We start from the raw sequence: 17,833 nt of genomic DNA on the forward strand, positions 1-17,833 counted from the left end.
TTCCGCTGTGTGTTGAGGCTATAATTACGATTGTACAGCTAATTGCTTGTAAAAGCTGAAAAATACACTAGCTAGCTAGAGCACTAAATGTTTACTGCAATAGCCAGTCATATCATATACAGTTGAACCCGAGCGAGTGTGCCTCTTGCTGAAGCTTCTAGGAGATCGTATAGGTATGTTTCCAACCGAGCTAGCTAGCTAGCTTGTAAATAACATGTAATGTATATGTTTGTAGCTTAATTATATAAAGTAAAGTAAGTAACAGGACAAATTCACAATAAACATAACAACTACGCTTTAATAATAATAATAATTATATGGTACAAAGTCGTTGCACCCACTGAACTAGCTGGTTCGTCTCAGGTGGTTGTGATCGGAGATGTTGATCAAAGAATACCACATTCCGTTGCCCCTGTCAGTGGAAGAGTACAGGATTGCCCAACTCTATATGATTCAGGTCAGTATAGGGCTCAGTGTCCGGTTGCTAGGTCCAGTAGGAATAACGGTTGTAACTTGTACAAGCATGGTGACCTAGCTTGTAGCTCAATTGAAATGGTAAAATCGTATCAGCTCAATACAAGGTGTGTGTGTGTGAGTGTGTGTGGCTTAGAGCATGCAACCAGTATATCAATGTACCCCTTGACCTAGTCTAGAGTGGTGTATGTGTAGATACATGAGCTAGACCCCAAGAGGTGGTTGGGAAACAGTGTGAGCTAGCTCAGGGAGGCTGTTATCAGCCACATCATCAGTGTACAGTAATCCCCCAGGCATTAAGTAACATGTTGTTGTTCTCTACTTTCAGTTTAGTTTTAGCAGAATGGGTGACATTCATAGCGCTATTTGGTGGGTGTCTGTTACTAAGCTAACACCCAGCTAGTACTGTGTGTTTATTCATTCCCGTAAATTGGTGGTGTTCTCTGATAGGAATAGCTGTGAAAATTTTCCTTAGTGGAGATTCTAGTTCCAATTCTATTTCTAGGGCTGATTGCAAGTTGTGCATGTATGCCAGCAAGAGTAGATGAATGTGCTTTGATCTCAGCCTCCCTCCATTGGCCTGCTCTCTCTGTGTGTGTACGCTAGTGCACATAGCTACAATCTGCTGGAGTGAGTTCACACAGCTATTAGGCCCTGGTAGAGCTTTGATGATTTATCAGTTTTGTTAGCTAGCTTCCATAACTGTAGTTGAAATTTTAAACTAAAACGTTTATTTAGTAGCTCTTTGGCAGCCCTATTAGATGGGTTACTCAAATCAATGCTTGCTTTCAATTTGCGTAATTATTATGGGCTATGCAGCCTTGAGTAAGTGAAGTTTCTAGTGTACACGTCGTTTGAATGTTTGGATTGCATGAAGCTTACAATAAACCCCCCTCTCCCCCTCCACAGAAAAAGAGCAGAGAGGAGAGTGAAGGACATGACAGTGCTGTGGAGATCCTTGAGAACCATCCATACACTGATGGACCCAATGGGTCAGGCCAGTACACATACAAGGTATACCATATAGGACGTCACTTACCTAGCTGGTTCAGAGGGATTGCTCCAAAGACTGCTCTAGAGGTTCATGAGGAGTCGTGGAATGCTTACCCTTACACTAAGACTATCTTCAAGGTCCCCTTTGTGGAGAAGTTTTCATTGGAAGTGGAGACCTACTTTGTGCAAGATGATGGGTCACAGGTGTGTGTGTGGGCGGTGTGCATTGTGTGTGGTGGGTGGCTAATTTCAACTTATAATTATAGTGGTGGGTGGTAATGTCAACAGTGGTGGGTGGGCGTATATGTCAACAGTGTGCGTATGTATAGTGTATATATAATGGGTGGTGGGTGGGTGGGTGGTGGGTGGCTAATGTCAACAGTGTGCGTATGGATAGTGTATATATAGTGGGTGGTGGGTGGGTGGTGGGTGGCTAATGTCAACAGTGTGCGTATGGATAGTGTATATATAATGGGTGGTGGGTGGGTGGTGGGTGGCTAATGTCAACAGTGTAATCAAGAGGTGCTTCAGATGGTATGTCATAGATACTGTGCAGTCGTGTGTATATTAGTATACAGCTGCTTCCACTCAAGCCCCTCTATAAGCATCGCTATGCTTGTGCACTGTTAGATCACTAGCTTACTGTGTATGTGCTATCAGTCTCATTATTATTGACCTTTGACCCCATCCCCAGGAGAACATGTTCAAAATGTCACCATCAGAGCTGAGAAACAGGGAGCTTGGTGAGTCATGTTGCCATAGTTACGTAACTTGAGTTTAGAACAACCAATTTCAAAGCCGAAATATGCATTCTGTAGTTTTTAGAGAACTGCTCAGATTATAATATAATGTGCAAATAAACTACAGAACTAAAGTTTTGGCCGTTCAAAGATGCCGCTATGTATTTTGAGAGTCCAGATATCTATTGAGTTACCAAGTGTGGTTATATACTCCTGAGATATACCCCGCCCCCCCCACACAATATGCCTGCCCCCCCCCCCACACAGATGTGATAGATATAGTCAACAACGAGCTTGGAGACAAGGACTACAAGAGAGAGGAAGACCCCGCCCACTACACCAGCAGCAAGACCGGACGAGGGCACCTCAAGTCTGACTGGATCTCCAACCCTCCCGGAGGTGTCATTATGTGCGCATACAAGCTCATCAAGGTAGCTATGAGTACCTACATGGACCAGTGTCGTATAGTTGCAACGTAGGTAATGGATCCTCAAGTGATTTCACCCCCATTTTCTCTTAAGCTTTGATTGTCTACTGTATTACGTATTACCAGAATCAGCAGAAAATTTGACCCTTTAATATTTGAGTATTACATTCTGACAAGAATCATGGCTCGCAAAGTTTGCATACATGATGTCTGATGCTCGGTAGTAATACGGTATTACTTTCGCTGCTTATTAGCTATTAAAGAGTGTCGTATGTTGCTTCATTTCGTTCCCATGTCCCATGTCCCATGTATACAGGTTGAGTTCCGGTACTGGGGTCTGCAGTCCAAGGTGGAGCGGTTTGTTCATGACTATGGTCTACGTAGGGTCATGTTGCGTGCTCATCGTCAAGCGTGGGCGTGGCAAGATGAGTGGGTGGGACTTACCATAGCCGATATCAGGAGGCTAGAAAGAGAAACACAGGTATCATGTGTATGCTTATATCACTGACGTACATAATGATGATATTATTGCAAAGTTATACGATGTTTTATCCAGCTTTGACGATCTTACCTTGTATTACGCATTATTTTACCTATCGCAATGTTAAAATAGATAATAAAATGCAACCATCATTAATGATATTGTCCATGTACCCCTCCACAGTTTATACTACAGAAGAATCTCGGACGCTTACCTCCCGATGCTGTCTTCAAAGAAGAAGAAGACGATGGCGATGGAAACAAAGATGACACCACCGTTACCGAGGAGACCACCACCCTCGAGGAAAGTGACTCTACCACAAATGTAATGGCGGAGAATGACACTAAACAGTTATCCCAAGACAGTGAGAGGTCAAAGGACATAGGTCAAAGGGCGCATGCCTCCTTCAAGTCTAGACGGACCTCTAAAATCAGACGCTTTCGACGTCAATCGGACACCAGTCAACGATCGTTTGTACGGCTGGGGTCAGAGGACAAAGGTGGGCGTGGTGACCCCTCCCCCAAGGCTGAGCCGAGACTGTCCTCCACAATAGAGTATGAGAGTGATGATGGATCAATGTACTCATCGCGGCATGAGTGGGCGTTTGATCAGATAGCAATGTCCGAGGAGTCTGATAGCGAGTTCTTTGATGCCAGAGGTAAGGGTGTGTGGGGTGTGGTGGGTGGGGAGTGGGAGGGTTGAGAGTGTGTGGTAGGAGGGGGTAGGAGGGGGGAGCATTTGAATTAGAAAATCTATTTAACTGGAACAAACAATTTAGTTTCTGCTATTGACCTCTCTGGTTGGTTGTGATGATAATAAGTTGATTTTTTTTACCCCTCACAGAGCAGATCAGTGATGAGGAGGCCGTCTCTGACGACGATGAGAGCAGTGCAGGGGGTCCAAAGGTCGAATCTCCCCGCATATCAACCACACACGGTGAGTACTCTCAAAATATAATTATACCAATGTTAAATGAAAGCATCTTTGAATGGTCATAACTTTAGTTCCGTTAGTCCAAAAACGTTAATTTTATGATTTTCTGAAAGCTTACAACGAGCTCGTTAAGATGGTGCCTTAAAATCAAAAGTTTATTTTGGACCTGTTTTTGACATGTTGGCATGTTTTTGTTTTTGACCATGCATGGTCTTTTTTTGAAAATGGGAAATGATGAACTGTTCTAAATTTGAGAATTGAGCATACCATATGAACGGACTCCTTCTAAGCTTTCAGAATATCGTAAAATCATTGAATTTGAACCACCAGAACTCTAGTTACAGAACCAACTCTAGTACTCTCAAAATACATATATAAAAGATTGGCACCTTAAAAATGTGATCTGCTTATGTCTATACACACACGATTGAGATAGATCTATGGCCTCTAATTTTGTTACTAAATATCCCCAGCTCCTGGCGAGGACGCTCTGCCTGATCGGAGCACCCACTTTAAGAGCTTGGAGCTCAAGACTCGACTAACAGCTAGCTTTACTGCACTACCTGTCACTGGGGTGATGAAAGGTCAAAGTTTACCTCAACTGAGGGTCACAGGGAAGGCCAAATCACTGGACTGTGCAGGAGATGATATTGGGACCCCCTACGTGCAAGGTATGTGTGTGGGGGGTCATAACGTGTGTGGGTGGGTGAGAGGACCCCTACGTGCAAGGTATATGTGGGGGGCCATCACTATCGCAGCTTCCAATCATATATCCTACCCCCCACAGACCACGGGGGTTTAGTGAAGCCCTCATCAGCTGACATCCTCTTCCTTGTCTTCCATGGAGGCTCTGCCCTCGACTCACGTAAAGACACCATCAGTAAAGACATAGACTTCCAAACCCTGCACGATAACTTTACAAACCTCCTCGGTCTCCACTTCCCCTCGGCCGTGGGAAGAGTGGCTCTCAGGATAGTGCCCTGCGTGGACGTGTGTTGTCAGGCCCTCGAGCTACTCAGTCAGGTGTGTGCTTAGTTGTTATCTGATTTAAACACATCATGTGATAATTAAGCTACTGAATGCTTGTGTTAATTTTGACATAATTATAGCCACCGTATAGCAAGTTATTTTCGTATGATGGAAATTTCGTATTGTAGAGCATCAGATGAAAATGAAAACCGCGATTCAACGTCACTATCCTAAGCTATACGAATATTTAGATTGTGAAATATTTACTTGGGTAGTTTATACGAAAATTACCTGCTATACGATATCACCCCCCACCCCCTCACACACCCCACCCCCTCACACAGGTCCACTCCACTCCTGTCTCACACTCGACTGACCAGAGACGATCCTCACGGACTTTAAAGGACTCTACCCCCTCGTCGTTCATGGAAACGCTGCGTGATTGCCCCGCCCACCTTCCAGTGGGGGCTGTCCCTCTGTTGGCCACTAATCACTATGGTTACGCCGAGAAGCTGGCTGTTGTCACGACAACTGCTAACAATGCGTATAACAAGTTTCTACACTCAAAAGAAGGAGAACATTTCAGCGGACAAGTGAGTTTAATAGTGTACCATTAAAATGTCACGAAAAGACCATTCGTGGATTGAATTTTCGCCTTTTTGCAGATACTAATTCGTGGGTATAAATGTTCGCGGTACATGCTTAATCAGCGAAAACCGCAAACAGTTATACCCTCAAAATATACCCGCTGATATACGGTATTATTGACCCCCTCGTCTCGTCCAGGTGTGTCTACTGGCTGACTGTATGGGGTCAGTTGTGGCCTACGATATTCTTACCTCACACCTGTCACCACATAACTCCCCGTCCCCTGACCGCCCACTCCACACATCACACTCCCCTCACAGCTCACCTTCCCCGGACAGCAAGGTACGTCCTATCAATTACAGATGATGTATAATAACAGCGAATCTCAAAACAAATTTATATTGCGAGGATCCTGTTTTTGAGTACCTGTAGAATATCTTTTCATTCTTTGTATCCTCCATACTGTGATTTTGTGTATGCTTGTATCGGACAGGAAGCGTCTGCTAGGCCACGTCCTCTTAGCACTAGTAGCCTCTCGTCATCAACCACCTCTATCAATGTGACGGACGAGATGGGGTCAGGGTTCATGTTCGATGTTACTCACTTCTTTGCTTTTGGGTCGCCACTCGGACTCGTACTTGGTAGTCGGAGGTCAAAGTGCAAGAAAGACGCACATGGTATGTCCTATGCATAAGACCCCCCCTAATGAACTGCCCCACCCCCCACAGAGCCTCCGCCCTCCCCCAGCTGCACTGCATTCTACAACCTGTTCTATGATGTTGATCCGATGGCCTCTCGTGTGGAGCCGCTACTAGACACACGGTTTGGTCATGTGACTCCCGTGCCCCTCCCACCTTATCATCTCTATCCTACAGGTCAAATATTTAATTGATTGTGTCACATCAAGTTAGGCCAGCGAAAATAGTGCTTCCATTTAATTTTTTTTCGGAGAGAGAAAAGAGTGGCTTAATTGGTATTGTAATTGATTTCTACACTTTTGAGCCTTGTCTAAGATACAGAAGCACGTATGTCACACACACACACACACACCCCACACACACACCATACGCCCCCTCTCCCCTCTCAGGTATGGCAAAGGCCAACTCTTTGCTTGACACGATTGTGCAACATCCTCAGTTGTTTGGTAGTACACAGACGCTGTTTCCTCCGCAGTGGGCGGGGCCTGGGCTCACCAAGTACCCCTCCAGTGACAGTCTGACGTCCAATCGGAATACTGGAAAAGGTGGGGTTACAAAAATTCATTTCTATTATTGTGAAAATTTTATTACAGCAAACGAACATTGTATTGTAGTATTTCATGTCCAAATATTGATCCAATTTCAACAATTTTATGATATTCTGAAAGCTTAGAAAGATACCTTTCAAATGATGTGGTTTAATCCACAATTTCGTTGGGGCCATAATTTGTCATTTTTCGGCCTTGGACCATGGGCTATAATCCATGGTATTTGGCCAAAATTAGCAAATTCTGTCATCTCCCAAATATGAACTTTGATGGTACCATTTGAAAGGCCTTTTTCTAAGCTTTCAGAAAATCTTAAAATTTTTTAAATTGGATCCAGTTATAGTCACACGAGGGATAGTGGTACATATCCATAACTTTAGTATCGTAATAATAACCGTTCTCTCTTTATCACATGACGTACAGAGCTGAAACCGTTCTCGACGTGGTGGTCACAGGCGGACGGTGGTCGTATTGACTACATCTTGGAGTCCCCTCAGGGCTCAGAGGGATTCAACCTCCTCCCTCAGGCCGCATTCTCACACATCATCCACTCTCGTTATTGGGAGACGAAGGAAATGGTCTCGTTCATGCTACGACAGGTGAGGGGGCGGGATGGCTACTTTTGCTAGTCTGTAGCTTTTCAGAAATCAATTGGTGATATGATCATTGCCATTTGGATTGTAGTTTTTTAATTGGAGCTTTAAGAGCTGTTAATAACACATTATTATGTTTATAGCTTGAGGTTTTCCCAGTTAACAGGAAGTTTGATACTGTGTGTGTTGTAAAGGGTCATCACATCTGTAAACATGTTGTTACCTACCATAATTATTATAGAGTCTAGACTTACAGTACTTGACCTGCTATACCCACCAATTACCTCTGACCTCTGACCTTGAATATGATACACGTGTACATACGTATGTGTTTCATTCCAGCAGCTCAGATTTCTAACGTCATATGTTTTCGTTTCTAAGTGGATAATTTGTAATTAATGAGTACGATTGGTGTCATATTTTTTGGGTGCTTGACATCTGACCACAGTTATGCAAGGGACACGCATCATCGACCATGGGTTTGTATATTCTACGCTAGCGAAAGAGACGTGATTATATTGAGTTGCTTTGATTGGACACGATCAAAGACAGTTTGAAGGGCTATGATATCATGATATCGTTTGGATGTGTGTTTTGCATTCTCTTATGTAAGAGAGCAATTAATTTATCAGAATGTGTGTGTTTAATTTTTATTATTATTAAGAGGCTGCAAGTGTGGGATGGGGTAGGATGATAATTGTTTGAACGTCAATGCTTTGAATTATCTGAGTAAAAAATCTGGGATTTTTTGTCATAGTTACGTAGGATATACAGTTAGACCAGTGTGCTCCCCTCTAGATAATAGGGTCAAGGAGTTAGACCAGTGTGCCCCCCTCCCCCCCCTCACGGCTTTTACACCACTCGGCTAGCTATACCCTGGGCTAGCTACCTTGGACCTAAACTACGGCCAGACTATGCAACAGTACTTGGGCCGCCACAATCTAATTGATTTCATGTGTGTGATCATGCTAGAGGTCATGTCTGTGATCTGCTGCCATAATAGATATGCTAGACTATGACAACCTATACTAATAGGTACCATATCCTGGATACTTACATCCTAATAACTGTATCGTAGCAACCTCTTGGCATGTCTCACCTAGCTTATCACAGTGTTCTATTGATATCAACAAACAAAGAAACAACAAACAACAAACAACAAACAGGAAGTCTTACTGTACATATAATTGTTGCCTGTGGCAGTTTGGTTTCTAGCTATGCCATTAACTGTGTGTGGGTTAAGACCACTTGGCTATACCATCTAAATTAAAACCACACGAGTAAATTCTTCTTCCATAAAAATTATAACCTTTCTCTATATGTATGCTAAATAAACACTGCTATTTATTCTAGCATGCTACAATACTCATGCAGTGTTTAGTTGTGAGCTTCAAGCATTTATGTAATTTCACAGCCCATTAGCCACACCCACTTGCCCCGCCCCCAGGTGCTCCGTCATGACAGCGTGTCCCTGAAGCAGACTGCTAATGATAAGGAGCTGATTCCCTTCATCCCTCAAGAGAGAGTCCATCGCTGGAACAGACGAACCACCAACATGAAGATCAATGTAAGCAAGCGCTCACTTAGATAGTGGGTGTGGCTTATACACACACCACCCCCTCCTGCAGCGCTTGAGCCCCAATCATCGTGTCTCTGACGTGCTATCTGTAGACTCTGGCCCACCCCCCTCCTTCACAGCCAAGTTCCAGTACGGCCCACTGGCAGTAACCTCGCTGTGCAAGGAAGAGGTGGGAGTTCAAACCACCACCACCACCATGTGTGTTATCATTTCTTTCGTACTTTGTAGGTGGAGCTTCACGTTCTCGTCCAGATGCCGACCCCTCGCTGGGAACTATGTGGGGGTGGGCAGACGGACAAACACGGCAAGCTGGTACTCTCGTTGTCCGAGGATAAACCACACCCAGTGGGCGTGTATCCCGTCAAGTTCCTAGTCAAGTGAGTCACTCTTAGTATTGTATAGCATCAAATGACGTATAACTATTGTAAGTACTATACTATATTTTTCTCTCTAATTATAAGAAAGTAACGTATTTTTCTCTCGTTGCAGAGGTGATCACACAACGGCCTCGTGTAACTTGTTTGTAGTCCCGCCCCACACTGAGGGGGCAGTGTTCAGCGTAGATGGAGCACTCGCTTCTAACTTCTCACTCAGTGCCAAGGACATGCGGGTCAAGCAGGGCGCCGTGGCAACCGCACGGTGAGGGGGGTGGGCAGATAAGATGATGTAATTGAGCTTCATAAAGTACGTAGTAGGTTGTTATTTGTGTGGAGTGTGAAACGATCGAGCTAAATAAGTTTTAGAGGTTTCAAATTATACCAGCCTGTTTCAATCTCGTCTTTTCACAAAGTGTGTGTGTGAGTCTAATCGTGGAAGGTATGGGGTTATCTGTGTTAATGATTCTGTTCATATAATGGTACCAATATTCCACCATTAGCTGTCAAGGCTTTAGAGTTCTTGTTGATATTTGCAGCTAGCTAGTAAAGTTTTGATAGTACAAATAGTGTGAGAGCTTGTCAACAACTTTAGCCAGAAAACTTCCAAATTCATTATTGTATTAGACTCAATTATGGTCCCACACTAGCACTTCAAAGGACCAATTCCAGTCTGGGATGCTTGAAATGGCTTTTCTATCAAATGGTTAACCCACAGTATCCCATCAGTTGCTATAGGTCTTGTATTTTCCCATGGGCATTAACAGCGGTTACATAAAGGCCACTCTATTTTTGTCTAGCTGGTAGCTGTAACCAGGCGCTTGTATGGGTTCTTGTACTATGCACCTGTACTCTATGGACGACTTCTCAGTAGTGTGTGTGTGATGTCATGCTGACTGTGTGTGAATTCGTGCAACCTTTTGTGTAATCCTCAAAAGGTTTCTCACCAGCATTAATGCTACTCCTGGATATTTGCATGCCTGGCACTAGACTAAGTGAAAATTTTGCAAGATCTAACCTCCTTCCACCACACCCACACACACCCACACAGACGTTGGCAAGAGCGCGGCTATCTACCCATCTACATCACCGGTCGTCCACTGATTCAGAAGGAGCACATCTTGTCGTTCTTGGGTGCCCATCGCTTCCCACTGGGTGTAGTCGCGTGTGCAGACTCTCTCTCACCAACCGACTCGCAAACTTTCAAGACAATGTACCTCGCCAGGCTAATTAAAGAGGTGGGCGGGGGAATAATAACGAGTCATCCTTATTCCAATAATTGTCTTATGCTTTGTTACATAACATTACGAGAAGTAAATGAGCCCGTTTAACGAGTGGGAGGTAGTCAGGGTATTACATAAAATCTCATCAAGTAGGGCGTGGTAGTAGGCGGGGCCATGCGCAGACTCAAGCTGAGGAGGATATTATAATGCATTTGTATAAACTGCAAATTATTGAGAGTCTATCAAGACCATAAGTGTGGTGAGTGTGTATTGTGTGAGTGTGTATTGTGGACACTGGTAGTTTGTATGCCCACCTTGATGTGGCGGCTGTGTGAGTGGTCCCACACACCACACCCACACACCACACTGAGTGGTCCCACACACCACACACCACACGCTCACACCCTATCTTGGAGAGAGAGTGAGATTGTTATTACAACTGTAACCATTAAGTGGGTGCTTAACCAAACAACTTTGTGCTGCTATCTGCTACTGTTGCATGGTGGTATTTTTCGTATTGTAGACCATCATATGAAAATTAAAACTGCGAGTGGCAATAGGTTCTACGTCACCATCCTGAGCTATTTAGAATACTTAATTAGGTACTATACAAAATTACCCGCTATACTGTATTGTCCCATTAGTGATGTTTGCATGGTAGGAACAGTATTGTTTGATAAGCCTCATTATGTTGTCCGTTGAATGATGGATTCAGACTCCACCCCAGAGATCTCTACATGTGTGTGCGTGGCTTCTGGGTGTGGTTTATGTGTGTGTACGTTTTATGTGTGTGTACGTGTGCGTGGGGATGTGTGTGTGTGTGGGTGTGTGTGTGCGTGTGGGTGGGTGGGTGGGTGGGTGTGGTGTGGTGTGTGTGTGGTATATAATTATTCTGTTGTTGTTTGTTGTTTTGTTCCTAAATGTCATTCACTCTCTCTGGAGATATTCACGATTCCTTTCATCCTACTTCTCACCCACCCCCTCATGCAGTCAGCCTCCCATACTCTTAGGTCCTCACGATCATGACTTGGCCTATAGTTCCTTCCTTCGCATCAACCGCTATACTAGAGTGCTGAATCTGCATTAGAGTATTTGCATTAGCGTTCAGTTTGTATAGGGTCTTCCAAACCACCATGCATAGCTATCACATGCATAGGCCGCTAGCTATCAATGAGAGAGGGTCTCTTCTTACTATAGCTGGTTATAGACAAGCCTTCTTAAGACACACTTCCGTCCACACTTCCATCGCTAATCAACTACAGAAAATGTATATGTAAAGGGATGCTGTTTGTATTGTTAATTGCTAATTGCAAATAGCTTAGTGTTGTGTTACCAACAGACACTCAATCAAGGGCCTCTACAAAGCCCCTGAGGAGATAATGCCATGGTTATGGCTGTTACAGTTCTTGTTATGTCTGGGGGAGTGGGACTGGCCCCAGGCAGACTAACCAAAGGCTAGTTAGTTACCTTTAACCATGCCTTTGGTTAGTTAGCTCTACCCACTGTGAGACAGTATTCTTCAAAGCTGTTACTTATTATGTGTCCCTCCCTCCCTATCCTACATACAGGTGTTTAGCAGTGCACAAGAAATATATATATATAGGGTGTTCCTATATATATTTATGGTGTTCCTTCATTACCTGACTCTATATCCTAGCCTGCATGCATTTGTACTAGCTCTGTCTGTATAATTATCCCCGGGAGTGTATGCACTCCATGACCCAAGGAGGATAAACAACCCGTGACTCAGGTCATGGATGGTATTTTCTTCCATGTGTGTTTATGCTGTTTGGATAGTGTTTCATTAATTTCATGTGTGGCTGTCCAAAATCTTTGATCTCTCCCACAAAACTATTTAATTCATGCCAGTTCATTGATAACACTCTTTTTGTCAAAAGGCCATTAATTTATGCTTGATAGAAATCTACCTTGTCCTAACATGATTCCCATGCTGTGCTCAAAGCCTCTCCCCATTAGCCATCACTGCATGTGACTGTCATTACACATGGTCAGTTGTTCAATAAAGCGCAGTAGTTGTTGCTATGGGTACCTCTCTATAGGAACGGTATACCGTACAACTGATACCTTATAGCAGTATCTGTATATTCCCTGTGCTGCTGCATGGTTCCCTTTATGACTCAACCTTTCTCTGAGCTTCCCATGCATGCAATGTGGTGTATATACTCCACACATGCAGGCAGGGCTGGAGACAATGGCCTCCATGATTAGCTCCCCTAGGTGTTTATGAGGTAGACACAAACATGATGGGGTAGGTGGTGTCCTATGGGTCAGGATGTGAGTGTGCTGCTGGATGCTGCAATAATAGAAACTGGTATAGCCAGCTAAGCCTGTAGGACCTGACCTGACCTGACCTTTCTCAGAAAAGCAATTTTAGTGGAATTGTATTGTCCCATGATCTCAACTTCATTAAATATCTGCACTCAAAACACACTGTCAGTGAGATGCTAGTGATATCTTCGTATTGCACCAGGATGTGTACAGGCATTCTAGCTCTAGCTAATTAGCGTGCACTGTCTTGAGTCTAGGCTATTCAATTTCAAACCATATCTCTTATTATAAATTGATAGTAAACCTAAATTTAATATGCAGGCCAAAATCTGTCCAGTCATGGCAAAGGCTAATGCTGTGTGTTAATTAACCTGATGCAGCTTTAACTTTTGACAGCTTAATTTAGTTCCATCCTGTTAGATAAGGAACAGAGTTGTTAGATAGAAGGCCTACTTTTATCTACATAGCTGCCCTGTCATGCATGGTAAAGCTATCATGGTATATAGCTATATCATGGTAGCTATGGACCTATAACTGTGAGAGGAACTGAGAGAGAATGCCTTGGGGGAGAAGTCAGAGGAGTGCCCAATGGAACACCTGGCACCTTGAGGAAGGAAGGCCGAGCTTTCATGGGTTCCTCCAGGCCTCTTTCATGTGGCCATTGATTGCATTCCTTCCAAATGGCCCAATTTATACATTGTCATTCGTTTTAGCCCATAATTTCTCCAGAGACCATTTGGTGTTACCATCGAAATGTCCCTATAGCTATATAGATATAGGAAGTTTAGGGGGAGGGGCTTATTTTAACAGGTTCTGTGCATTTTAATTAAGGGTATGTCCTTTCTGTATAATATTTATTTTAGACGTAGGAAATTGATCAGTCAAAACTGAAAACTAACAATCATGTTGGAAGTGGGGCATTTTAGAGGGCAGCTCTTTTACCACATTTTCTTATTGGCGGCGCCGGCCAGTATACATAATGTGTGATACAGTTAGCTGCATACGTAAGACCAGCTTTTGTATGTATGTAACTGTAGCAGCAATGCAAAACTGAATATTGGTGGATCGATATACCATCTCATAATATCATAGGAATTGGACGAGTAGTTTCAATTGGTTACCATATTCCACAACACTGAAAGGACAGAGTGTGAGTAGCGCATGCATGCAGTGTAGCTTCTAAGAAGGCCAAGTTACTGAATACTGTAGCGAACTATAGGAATGGAGCATTCCATGTGCACCACTGAAAATCACACTGACATAGGTGCTTGAAATATTCCTAGAACAAGTATATATGTACCAGCATACCATATATAGCATTTTAGCAGACATGCTTGTATGCATTACGAACATCCTGTTAAAGAGTCTGTCCTATAGCCTGAGGCATATGGTTACATGCATGAGGTTGGTTGACTGACATTTCTACCCCGAAGTGTTAATCAATATTTACAACACTGAAGAACTGACAGAGCACCTACTGTGTTCCATTGATTGCATTCCCTTTGTTGTCTAACTTCCTCCAGTAGATCTCTTGGCTATACAACACGTGCCCCCCTAAAGCGCTGTGTGTGTGTGTGTGTGTGTGCCCCCCTAAAGCGCTGTGTGTGTGTGTGTGTACCCCCCCCTAAAGCACTGTGTGTGTGTGTGTGTGTACCCCCCCCTAAAGCGCTGTGTGTGTGTCACTGTGTTGAAAATGTAACCAGCTCGATTGACTGTATGACCATGCATTGTGGATCTATGTATGTACTCACTATATATAATTTATAGCTAGTGTGAGTGTACCCCCCCCCCCCCCCCCTGTTGTCTGTATAGTGTATAGTTTTGAAGCCCATTGTCTGTTGATTCCTCAGTATAAGGTCTCAGTTTGCTCCAGGGGCTTCTAAAATACTGTTGGCATGTATACTATGCCCTTAGGCGTATGTATTTAGTTGATCGCTACCTTAGTTGTTGTAATGATTGTACAACTTACAGGATGTGTTGTATAGAGACAGCTATAGTGATGACCTAGCTTGCGGCTACTCGATCCTATACCCCGCCATCGGATGGCAATGTACGCACTACCCGCCCCGCCCACACACACACACACTGTATACACTGTTATAGATATAGCTGCATATTGTCTTAGGCCACCCAATGTTATTCCACTGCCCAAATAGGTGTTTATCTAGCCGTTGCCTGATTCAACATATACTCCAAAACTTTGTTTGCCAGCTCTTGAGTTGAATTTACTCAGCTAACTCTTGTACACTGAAGTCCTTTCCCTTTGACCCATCTTCTAGCTTCAATAACACAGGTGTGTATGCCTTGTGTGCTTTTCTGAAAATAAGAAAACGTTTTCCAAGCCAATATAAAGTCAGCACGTCCAAAGAAAACTGTTTTTCTAGACACCCTCAGCATGGCTGTGTGTATGAAGTAGAATTTCCTGCTTGTTTAAACGAAATGAAAGTATTCGTAGCCGAGGTGTCTTTGCTTTGCTTTCTGTGGCCCAAGGAACCACCTGCCTCTCTGGTGAGGTGACACAATTATTGAATCAAGGAAAATGGGTACAAATAATAACATAGTCGTGTGTACTTATGAATTGATAATTTCAGGCTCTGCATGATTTGTGTGTGCACGTGCATTTTAGGTTTCTATATGGCTCAGAAATGAGCGTGAAAACCAACATTGAAGATTATGTTGAACTTGTATATTTCGAACGAGCGAGATCAATAGAATGAAGGAAGCTAGGGACGGAGCATGCATGCGCTATATATATAGCTGCTTGTACTAAAGTCTGTGTATACTGTCTGTATGTAGTCTATCAGTGCTCTGTTGATGCGAGCCTGATGAACATAAGTGTAGCGTACGTAAACACGTATAAACACTCTGTACTTCGGTTGATCACGAAAACTGATTGTTTCCCAAAATTAATGTGTATTTTTACCGCTTGTGTCCAATGTCAACAGACACTTTAAAGGGTGTATACTTGTAAAATACAGTGTGTCGCTTTTAGCAGGCACTTGACTTTGCTGTGATGCATGCTCACAAGTAGAGGAACACTTTTATTTGACGCATTTGACGCATTTTTGCTCGAGTGTCGACTAGTGGGGCTGTGTACAAATACAAGGCTATGTTTTCAAAACAAACCGGCCGTGATAACACTTTTCATTCTGAAATAAACATCACCTTATCAACACCAGAAGGTCTAGTTGTGATTTCATTAGTCTTTCATGAGTCTTATCCAAATGAGATAGCTTGTGGTTTGGTCTACAGTTTATTTTCAATTGCATGTTGTAGCCGCTTAAATATCATAATTATGTTCTCGCTATAAGAATGCATTTATATGTACTAGTGTGTAGTCACCTAGTCTATGTACTGAAGGTGAACGATATTCACTTGGTATGCATGTTTTGTGTTCTGGATGATTTTCTGAGGAATATAGAGACATAGTTTCTTGTCAGTTGCCCGCCAACCTTTGCTTTCTGTAATAACAGGGATATAGATCTACAAGTGTGCAAGGCGGCAAATTTAAATTTGCAGTGGTCAATATTTTAAGTGTCTGCCCTAGGATATTAGTTGTCCACTGCATGGACTCTCTCTGGTTCCATTTACCTTGATATCAAACCACATCTGCAGTATCAATGAAGTGTCAGAATTTAATATGTGTGTGATTAATGTGTATAGTGTGTATAGTGTGTACTGCCTCTGTACATGTTATCATGCATGTACCATGCAACAAAGACAATTCTTCCATTCTATAATTGTTGTTCTGTTTTTTATGAGATACCCCCTCCCTCAACAGGCGAAGCTGATAATCCACGTTGCGTACGGCTCTCAGAGGCATCTAGCGGGATTCATGGAGCTGGGCCTGCAGTCGGACCAGATCTATATCCATGGGAATAGAAGAGCTTCAAAGAACCCCAGCGTCTCCAACTGCCAAGTAAGTGTGTGTGTGGGTTACAGCATCAGATTCAATAGGGAACGTGTTGATTGGTGATAATGGCAGTGATGTGTAACAAAACTCTCTGTTTGTTGCTCTGACCTGGTTTTGGAATGCAAGAGCATTATTTCTGGCATGCATGTCCATGCATGTCAGTTGCATACATGCACTGCTTTCAACACTCTATTGTTAATGTATGCAACTTCTCTTTGATTTATTGTGTGCAACCAGTAGACATTACCAGTGAATATAACTTTCTATACCTATATGATTACAATTTACATATTGAAGCGATAATTACATGTACATATATATAGTTCTAAAAATGTATGACATTGTTTTTCTCCATGCAGTATTTGCTGGATGGCTTTGGTTCACACCTGTCGACCCTTGACCCCCGGCCGGCTAGCTACGATGCTCGCAATCTGATTGGTGACATCTGCTTTGTGCTGCCAGGTGTCCCAAAGAGTACAGAGGTCAAAAGAAAGTCTTCAAAGAAGTCGAGTGGAGACAGAGACACAAGACACAAGCATCTAAGCATGTCATTAGAGACTTCTAAATTACTAAAATCAGAAACAACTGTTTAAGTCTTCGTTTATAATTATTACTTATATAGATTTTTATATCAGGTCTCACAGAGTTGTGAGTTAAATTGCAAAACTTTCATCCAACTGTGCGTAATACTGAATTCATGAGACTAAGTAATCGGACGTACTGTTACTCTTATTTTAATGTTAGAGATGCCCCCTAATATTTACTAATGCATAGCTATTATTTTGATTGCCGTCTATGTAAGGTATAAGTTACATATCTTCCAGCAGTATTTTCTGCATGATGCGTGCTGCACACATATACGTGTGTGTGCATGCGTGTGTGCTAGTACTTTTGCTCAATGCTGCTTGCAACAGTGTACAAGCTATTAACACATGTACTGCAGGCAGAATGTTCAAGTTTTTGCACTTGTAAATTGATGTTGAAACTACAGGCTCTGGTAATAATTTTCAT

General features: G+C 43.0%; 1 protein-coding gene across 2 annotated transcripts; it reads left to right on the forward strand.

The window, feature by feature from the left end:
* The first annotated feature begins 13 nt into the window (after positions 1 to 13).
* LOC135339381 (membrane-associated phosphatidylinositol transfer protein 2-like) lies at positions 14 to 17,504 on the forward strand. 2 transcript variants are annotated; one of them, XM_064535455.1, is made up of 23 exons: positions 14 to 173; positions 364 to 457; positions 1,384 to 1,671; positions 2,162 to 2,210; positions 2,475 to 2,638; positions 2,951 to 3,115; positions 3,299 to 3,773; positions 3,959 to 4,051; positions 4,522 to 4,719; positions 4,836 to 5,071; positions 5,362 to 5,610; positions 5,804 to 5,947; positions 6,099 to 6,282; positions 6,334 to 6,480; positions 6,693 to 6,848; positions 7,275 to 7,450; positions 8,892 to 9,011; positions 9,073 to 9,192; positions 9,252 to 9,400; positions 9,513 to 9,662; positions 10,449 to 10,635; positions 16,691 to 16,828; positions 17,182 to 17,504. In XM_064535455.1, exons 2-23 carry the CDS (start codon positions 380 to 382, stop codon positions 17,413 to 17,415), a joined length of 3,900 nt encoding a protein of 1,299 aa, XP_064391525.1. In that variant the 5' UTR covers positions 14 to 173; positions 364 to 379; the 3' UTR covers positions 17,416 to 17,504. The 2 variants fall into 2 exon arrangements, with proteins under 2 accessions (XP_064391525.1, XP_064391526.1); XM_064535456.1 differs by having other exon boundaries at positions 29 to 173; positions 350 to 457.
* Positions 17,505 to 17,833: the final 329 nt, after the last annotated feature.

This window comes from Halichondria panicea, chromosome 8, assembly GCF_963675165.1.
Source record: "Halichondria panicea chromosome 8, odHalPani1.1, whole genome shotgun sequence".
In the NCBI taxonomy this organism is placed as follows: domain Eukaryota; kingdom Metazoa; phylum Porifera; class Demospongiae; order Suberitida; family Halichondriidae; genus Halichondria; species Halichondria panicea.